At 32.2% G+C, this 9,684-nt stretch overlaps 1 protein-coding gene across 1 annotated transcript; it reads right to left on the reverse strand.

The window, feature by feature from the left end:
* On the reverse strand, nucleotides 8,707-9,433 carry LOC109342643 (the record flags this gene model as incomplete). The annotated part of the gene is made up of 1 exon (XM_019580587.1): nucleotides 8,707-9,433. A coding segment is annotated over exon 1 (654 nt), but the record flags the coding sequence as incomplete, so codon positions are not given.

Genomic DNA, 9,684 nt, shown 5'->3' on the forward strand with positions numbered 1-9,684 from the left:
TACATCAAAATAACTTTTATGGTATTATTGCATTTTTTTATACTAGTGTGTACAGACACTTCATGCCTGCCGGTCAATATTGTACGGTAAACATTTAGTTTTTATATATTTCATGTTTTCATATATTTGTTGTATTCAATGTACTTTATACTATAATTTTTGTGTGTTTATGATATTGTATAGTTTAAGGTGAGAGACGTGGTTAATTAATGTGTTGGTGGTGATTAATTAGAATCATATGGTTTTTTTTTGTAAAAATTAAATAACGTGAAAGACAAAATAGGAAATGAAAATTACACATGGTAGAAGTTACACCATGTTTTGACTTTATATATTAAATTAAATTCAACTTATTTTTAGTATAAGAACCACCATTGAATCTTGGAAAATCAATGGACTAATATGTACATATTATAAATAGTCACATGTCTCAATTTATGTATTTATTAGTTATAAAATATAAAGTTAAAGAATATTTAATTAATGTTTTACCGTCGACAAATGAAAAATGAAAAGTACAAGTGTGGTAGACATTTAAGATAATAAATGTGACCTTCTACTTTAAGATGTGAATGACTAACCAACCTACTTCTGAAATGAATGTTATAGCTTTTTTGTTTAGTTTTAACTAGTTCCAAAGTAGAGTTGTTGCTTTTTTATTTTTAAAATGTAATATGATTGACATATTTAGAGTAAATTACACTGACACCCCCTGAGTTTTAGTGAAATTACACAAACCACCTCTCACTTTTCTAAACTTACACAAACCTCCTCTAGTTTTGTTTGTACTTTCATTACACTGACCAACCCTGTATAAGAAATAAGTGTAATCTTTTAAACAAAAAATGTGATAAATGCAATTAAGTTAAACAAAACATGATATATTGTGTAGACAAGTCTAAATAATATACAAATCAATGTATCTTTATTATTTTTTGTTAACAAAATGCATCAACAATTATAAAGAAATGTTGTTTAAATCACTCTTATAATGTAGTGTAACGAACCAAAAATAATAAAGATACATTGATTTGTATATTATTTAGACTTGTCTACACAATATATCATGTTTTGTTTAACTTAATTGTATTTATCACATTTTTTTGCTTAAAAAATTACACTTATTTCTTATACAGGGGGTGGTCAGTGTAACGAAAGTATAAAACTAGGGGAGGTTTGTGTAGGTATAAAAAAGTGAGGAGTGATTTGTGTAATTTTACTAAAACTCAGGGGTGTGAGTGTAATTTACTCACATATTTATGATAAATAATACTTTTTTAAACAAATTACTTTTTAATACAATTATTGATTTTTTAATACAACTATGAAGAATGTCAATTAATAATGTTGACGAAAGGATGTGATTGGCTAATGGGTAGGAGAATGATGTCCACAACTTGGTCAATGGTTACTTGATTATGCAATAAAGATAATTAAGAATAATTATAACATAGTGACATAAGATTAATTAATAAGTTTAAAATTTGTGCACTGACATACTTATAGTGTAAAGTCATTTAACATTGATTTGTATTACTTTTAAGAGTCAATAATAGTTAATAAATCAACGGTGAATAATTTAGTGACAATGTAAATAACAGTTACACTATCAATATATACATCTTAAATCCTTATTTAATATGCAATTTTGTGAATGATCTTTTTAATAATCCTGTGATGATTGGTGAGATGAATTAAACTATGATAACTTCCAAGTTGGATAATCTTGAGCTACTTCCTTATTTCTATTGTCTATCTATATGCCATAAATATTATATATCCTAAAAAAAATTATATTTTCGTCTTTTTAACTAATTAAATTCTAATAAATAATATAAGAATTATAGTTTATGTTTTTATAATTTTTTTAATGAAGTATCATTTTTTAATTAGGTTGAGATACGAAATGAAACCATTGATCTTTACTCCTATAATATAACATCACAGTAAAGTCTTGGCAAATTAGATTTAAAAACAACATAAAGTTGTAACACATTGCATAACTCCTGGTATATAGCTATACCTGGGAAGCACAACATGAATAACAACCTTATTGGACGAGAGATTATTCATATGATGAAAGGCAAAGGAAGCTTTATATATAGCCACCAAACTTGATTTTTCAAAGGACTATTATAGATTGAGTTGGAGCATTATGGAGGAAACTCTTCAAAACATTGGCTTTATATAGCATTTAGTGATTCCGGTGCTCAACATTATGCGTGTTATTAGTTGCATTTTACCTCACCTTTTTGTTATTTTCTTTGAGATAGAGAAAATATAATAGAAAAAATAATATTAGAAATTTAATGTGGTTCGATAATTTGGCTATGCCTATGGTTAAAGAGCAACAAGTATTATTCCAATATAATAAAAGAGAATTACAAGTGTTTCACTTACTTCTCATAACCCAAATACACCCAATTTCACTTTCACTCATGTATTTCTCAAACACTCAAATATTCATCACAATATTAGAATAAGAGTACAAGAAGAGAAAATATACACTACGCTAAAAAGTATTTGGTGTGTCTTACAGTGGCTTGAATCACTCCTATTTATAACCAAAACTCTTGAAGGTTACGTGGCCAAAGAAAAAGAGCATCAATGTTGGTTTCACCATAACCACTTCTTTTACTTGGCTACAAATTCTCTCTTTCTTCAGGATGATATCTAGCCATTTCCTTTTTGTTTGGCTCAAGAAAGTCTTTTCTTTATATTTTTTGTCTTAGTCAATATTCACTAAATCTCCACCTTAGCTAAAAGGCTATCATAGTTATTCTCCTATTACTCTTCTTGATGCCCACTAGAGATTCTAAACATCAATCATGTGATCAAGTCCATAAAATGTATGAACTTGGTTGTTGGAACTGTCTTTGTCATCATGTCCACAAGATTATCTATAGTGAGTATTTTCTTCATTCTAACAACTCTTTTCTCCACAATATATCTGATAAAGTGCATCTGAACATCAATATGTGTAGTTCTTTCATGATACATTGAATTCTTTGTCAGATGTATAGCACTTTGACTATCGCAGTAGATGATTGTTTCTTCGAGTTGTATGCTGACTCTTCAATTAGTCATTTCTCTCAGATGGCTTCCTTTACAGCTTCTGTTACTGCGATGTACTCAGCTCCAGTTATAGACAAAACAACAATTGATTGTAGTGTTGCTTTCCAACTAACGGTACAATCATAGAGTGTAAAGATATATCTGGTGAGTGATCTTCGCTTATCTAGATCTCCAACATAATATGAGTCAACATATCCGACGATCTTGCCTCCAACATGTTTGACTTTTCCATTCAAAAGCCCTATATTTGTGGTACCTTTTCGAGTAGCACAATCCACTTAACATATTTCTAGTGAAATTTACTAGGACTTGCCATATATTTGCTTACCACATTTACTGCATGTGCAATATGTGGTCTAGAGCACACAATGCATGCATGAGACTGCCAACCACACTAGCATAAGGTACACTTGGTATCTCCTCTTTTTCATTCTCAATTTGTGGATACAAGGCCATTGAAAGTTTGAAATGAGTCGCCAATAGAGTAATGACTAGTTTAGCATTTTGCATGTCAAAGCGTCCCAACACTTTCTCAATGTACTTCTTTTGTGACAGAAAGAATGTCCCATCTTTTCTATCCCTCCGAATCTCCATTCCCAAAATTTTCTTTCCAACTCATAAGTCCTTCATTTCAAACTCTGAGCTCAATTGAGCTTTCAAGTTTCTTATTTCTGACATATTTTTACATGCGATCAATATGTTATCAACATATAAAAACAAATAGATGAATGACTTATTTGCAAGCTTCTGAAGTAGATGCAACTATCATGTTTACTTCTAAAATAACCATTTTCAAGCATAAAGGTGTCAAATTGTCGATGCTATTGTTTGGAAGATTTTTTTAGGCCATATAAAGATTTATTCAACAAGCAAACATGATCTTTCATCCCTGGAACTTCAAATCATTCGGGTTGTTTCATGTAGATTTGTTCCTCCAACTCACCATGCAAGAATTTCGTTTTGACATCTAGTTGCTCAAGTTCTATATCAAATTTAGCTACAATGACAAGTAGGATGCGAATAGAGCTATGTTTTACCACAAGAGAGAAAACTTCATTGAAATCAATACCTTCTCTTTGTGTAAAACCTTTAGCCACTAATCGCGCTTTGAATCTTTCATCTTCAACCCCAGGGATTCCTTCCTTATTCTTAAAGACCCATTTACATCCATCAATATTTTAGCCTTCGTCCGCTTCACAAGAACCCATGTATGATTCTTATGAAGAGACTCGATTTCCTATGTTATGGTAGAAATCCATTTGGAAGCTTCTTTGTTATTGATAACTTCTTCATATGAGTGTGATCCACTATTGCTGATATCATTAGCATATTTAGAGCGTATGACACCTCTTGTTTTATATGTCTCCTCTTGTTTGTCCCTAGCCAACTGATAATGCTGCAATTGGAAGATATCAGCATCAATACATGCATCACAAACTTCTTCTTCTTGACCAAGTGTTTTTTCTTTTGTTGCCTCTACCTCGAACTCTACCTTCTCCAAGATATTAGGATCTTCATTTTCACTTGATGACTCTTTATGATGTTTTAGCATTTCAACTTCATTAAACTTAACATCTCTGCTAATGATGCATTTTCTTTTTCTGGCCACCATAACTTATATCCTTTCACACCATCAGGATATCCAAGAAAAATACATTTCAATACTTTTCCATCAAAAATTTTCTTCTTTGTTATAAGTATATGCAGGACAACCAAATATCCTCAATTTTTCATAATTTGTCGGAATATTCGACCACATCTCTTCTAGAGTTTTGAAACCAATGGTCGTTGATGGACATCTGTTAATCAAGTACCAAGTTTTATTGACACCTTCCACCCAAAATTCTTTTGGCAATTTGACAACATATATCTTGTCCTTTTAAGTAAGGTTCTGTTAATTTGTTCTGCAAGTCCATTTATTTGTGGAGTATGTCTCACGGTATATGTCTAACAATACTGTGATCATTGCAAAAAATTCTGAATTCCCCGCTGCATAATTCTAGACCATTGTCAATTCTCAGTCTCTTGATCTTTCTCCTGATTTGCTTTTCGATCAAGGTTTTCCACTATTTGAACTTGACAAATGCTTCACTTTTGTGTTTCAAAACGAAGATCCATACCTTCCTTGAATAGTCATCAATGAATGTTAACATGTATCTGCTACCACCTTGGGAAGGACTCCACAAGTCAGAATGTACATAATCCAATGTGTCTCTTGTTCGATGAACTGCAACATTGAATTTTATCCGACACTTCTTTCCGAAAACACAATGTTCACAAAAGTCTATCTTCCTGACTTGTTGACCGCATAATAATCCTTGTTTGACCAACTCAGGTAGACCTATTTTACTAACACGATCCACTCTCAAATGTCATAGTTTGGTGACATCAGAATCAGATGTTAAGGAAACAACATCAACACCCGTGATTGTGTTTTCTTGTAATATATAGAGACTATTCTCTTTCTTTCATTTCATTACAATCATAGTGCCTTTAGATATTCTTATAGCTTCACCTTCACCTTTGTAGCTATAACCTTTTGAATCTAGTGTTCCCAAGGAAATCAGATTTTTCTTCAATTTTGGAACATGCCTTACATTTGTCAACGTCCTTACGATTCCGTCGAACATCTTGATTCTAATTATGCCGATGTCGAGGACCTTGCAGGGAACATTATTTCCTTGAAGGACCTTGCCCACATCTAAGGGTTGGTAAATGGAAAACCAATCCTTCATGGAACACATGTGATACGAGCATTCAGAATCAAGTATCCATTCATCTTTTGAGTCGTGTTCTGAGACTATTAGTGCATCTGCACTCTCATAGCTATTTGCTACAGCTGCATCTCCATATTCATAAATCTTTTCCTTACCTTTGCGCTCTGACCAATTCTTTCTTATGTGTCCCTCATTGTGATAGTGAAAACATTTTTACTTTCTAGGTTTTGCTTTAGAATTGGACCTAGATTTTCCTCTTTCACCAAATTGATTTCGCATCTCTGTTCTTCCTCTAGTAAAAAGACTTCTACCTGAGCCTTTAGATCTTGAATCAGATACTCTTTTCTTTAGTTCTTTTGAGTGCAACGCCGCCTTCACTTCGTCCAAGGTTAGATCTTCTCGACCATACATCAGGATGCCGATGAAGTGCTCGTAAGAACTTGGAAGGGAACATAGTAGAAGAATTGTTTGGTCTTCATCTTTAATTTTAATGTCGATATTCTTTAGATCAAGAATAATTTTGTTAAATTCCTCAAGATGATCTTTTATGGGCTTTCCTTCTTGCATTTGAAGATTATATATTATTTTCTTCAAATATAGTATGTTAGTGAGCGACTTCATCATATAAAGGCTTTTCAGCTTCAATCATAATGAAGCAGCTGTAGATTTATCTGACACTTCTTGTAGAACTTCATCTCCCAAGCACAACAAAATTGCAGTATGTGCTTTTTCCAAGGTTTCCTCTTTCTCGTTCTCGGTCAGACTCTATGGTAGCTTGTTTATACCTTCCAAGGCTTTTCTCAACCCTTGATGAACTAGTAGAGCTTTCATCTTCAGTCGCCATGAGTTAAAATCATTTTCTCCATTAAATTTCTCCAAATCAAATTTAGCACTCGCCATGATAATCGGATATTGGAACAATGTTGTAGTCCGTGAAGGTACACCAGGAAAGTTCTCAGGAAAGAGAGGTGAGTCTTAACAGACACGCTTAACTACCATGTCTTTCGTAACACAGAACTTTCATAGACATACACTTTCACACTACTATATTTTTCTAGTAACAAGAATAATTATTTTCTGGTGTGTAAGATCAGACAATGCTGCAAACACAAAGCATACTAAGATTTTTCTTTTAAATCGTATGGCTTAGCATGCGAGAGCTCTATGAGCTGTGATACCAGTTTGTTAAAGCGGGAGACCCATAAATAAAATATAATAGAGAAAATGACACTGAAAATTGAATGTGGTTTGACAATTTGTCTACGTCCATGGCTGAAGAGCAACAAAGATTATTCCACTATAATAAAAGAGAATTACAAGTGTTTCGGTCACTTCCCAAAACCCAAGTACACCCAATTTCACTTTCACTCAAGTATTTCTCAAACACTCAAATATTCCTCGCAATCTTAGAACAAGAGAACAAGAAGAGAAAATATGCACTAAACTAAGGTATTTGATATGTCTTACAATGGCTTGGAGTGTCTTACAATGGCTTGGAGCACTCCTATTTATAGCCAAAGCTCTTGAAGGTTATATGGCCAAAGGAAAAGAGCATTAATGTTGGTTTCACCATAGTAACTTCTTTTACTTGGCTAAAAATTCTCTATTTCTTCAAGATGATCTCTAACCATCTCATTTTTGTTTAGCTCAAGAAAGTTTTTTATTATCTTTTTCTTTTAGTCAATATTCAATACTCAATCTTTTAAAGAAGGTTAACACAAAGTAATCTTAAGTAACCCTTCAAACATTTATTAACAATATAAATACATATCATATTTCTATTAAAAGCAATTAAAAGTATCACAGTAGCTTTGGCATTTAAGATTGGAAAATAAAGTATATTTCCGTAAAATGAGATAATCAGTCAATAAAAGTATGATATGTGTACTATTTTATTTAGTTTTAGAAATATTTTTCTAGAAAATTATTAAATAAGACACATATCATGATTTTAGTGACGGAAAGAACTTATCTCCTTATTTTATTCTAACATACTATACAAATCAACAATACTAAACTGTTTTTGGAATTCCTAGATGAAAGTACATACATGTATATAAACACACTATTCATCTTTGCACTTGCTTATACAACAGCCAAGTCATGTCTAAACATCAGTAAAACTCTAATTACATCAAACGTCATGACACACTTGAAATAAATTCAAATATGCTCACAAATTTTCCTAGATATTCCAATGTAAACTCATTTAGATCATTCAGAACAGTGAAACAAAATGTAACAATTGTTCTATGGCTTGCATAGGATCTTGTGAGGAATTTATGATGATTAAATCTCAATGTATCATTTTCATTACATGAATATGCATCAGACCATATATAACTGAGGTTCATCATAGCTATAGGCATCTCTTATTTTTTTGTTTGGCTTTTGGGTCTGCGAATGAAATACCAGCAATGACCACCACTCTTTTCATGCCTGCATTACATACAAGAATTAATTAGTACCTATGATGATAAACAATGATATTACACATTCAAGTTAATATTGTATTAATGTTATATTCATCACAAATAATATAGTTACTATTCATAATTTGTCTCCCAATTAACCTGTTACTCAAAATGTTAACACTTGGTTGCTTTAAAGCTATTCTGTGCTTAATAGAACACACAAAAATGCACTAACAAACTGTAGTTTCTTTTTGATAAGATCTACTATCCCAAGTCTATCACAAACCAATCAAAATAAAGTAAAAATATAAAAAGTCATAAATATTTAATTTTTTTAACTGATATAACATATTTTGATAGTTTGGATATGTTTGGGACAGTAGAACATTGAACAGCACATCATGGATAATTGTACATAAACCCTCATTTCTTGGAACATACCTGCTACTACTGCTACTACCGGAACTACTTTTCATGCTTCCACTATTGATACTCCATACACCACTATCACTTTCCTTACTAGCTGAAGTGCTTTTCTTCCACCACTCCTTCTCAAAACCCAATGATGGTTTTGCTGAAACTTTTGAATTAATCTCCTTCATACTCATCTTATTCTTCTTATCCTTAGACCTTAATGCAAATGGAAACACCATTTTCAGATAAAACCCATCACCATGATCAACTTTCACACCATTTTTTCTCTTCACACTTCCCATCTTATCAACAACCACCACCCTTCTTCCACTACCACCACCACTCTTATTCTTCTCTTCCACCTTTTTCTCTTGTCTAGAATCCACACTTTGGTGGTGATTATCCACAAGGTCCTTCAAGGAAAGTTCATAGTTTGACTCAGGCATGTTCTTAACCATCTCCATGAGTTCTCTTTGGCCTTTCACAATGGCTTCTTTTCTTGACTTAGGAGAAAGACTTCTATAATCGTTATTTTCTTCATCTTTGGGACTTGATGAAGGGCTTGTTTTCCATAAAGGAGGTGAACAAATATCAGATTCATCAGCATCAAAAACACCTTTTGATAACCATAAACGGTTTGTGTCTTCCCATGTATCATCATAGTAATTGTTTGTTCTGTGTCTGGTTCCATCAGATAAGTGAAACGAGTTTGTGGGTTGGTGGGTTCTTAGATCAAGCATGCTTCTTTTTAATATTTTGGGTGGTTTGAGATTTTGATTTTGAGGAAAATGATGAGAGAAAATGTGTTGTTTTGTGTTTGTTTGAGATGCAGGGTAGAGATTATGAGTTAATCCAACACAGCATGGAGGGTATTAATTCAGGTATGGGATTCTCTCCATACACTTAAAACAAGAAAGAAAATATAATATAATTGAACATTTTTATTCTTAAATACACTTAAAACAAGAGAGAAAATATAATATAATTGAACATTTTTATTCTTAATACATAATTAGATGACATTTTTATTAAAAATGATTACTTCCCTCTTCAATAATGGAGAG

The sequence above is a fragment of the Lupinus angustifolius genome, chromosome LG03 (genome assembly GCF_001865875.1).
Source record: "Lupinus angustifolius cultivar Tanjil chromosome LG03, LupAngTanjil_v1.0, whole genome shotgun sequence".
Lineage (NCBI taxonomy): Eukaryota > Viridiplantae > Streptophyta > Magnoliopsida > Fabales > Fabaceae > Lupinus > Lupinus angustifolius.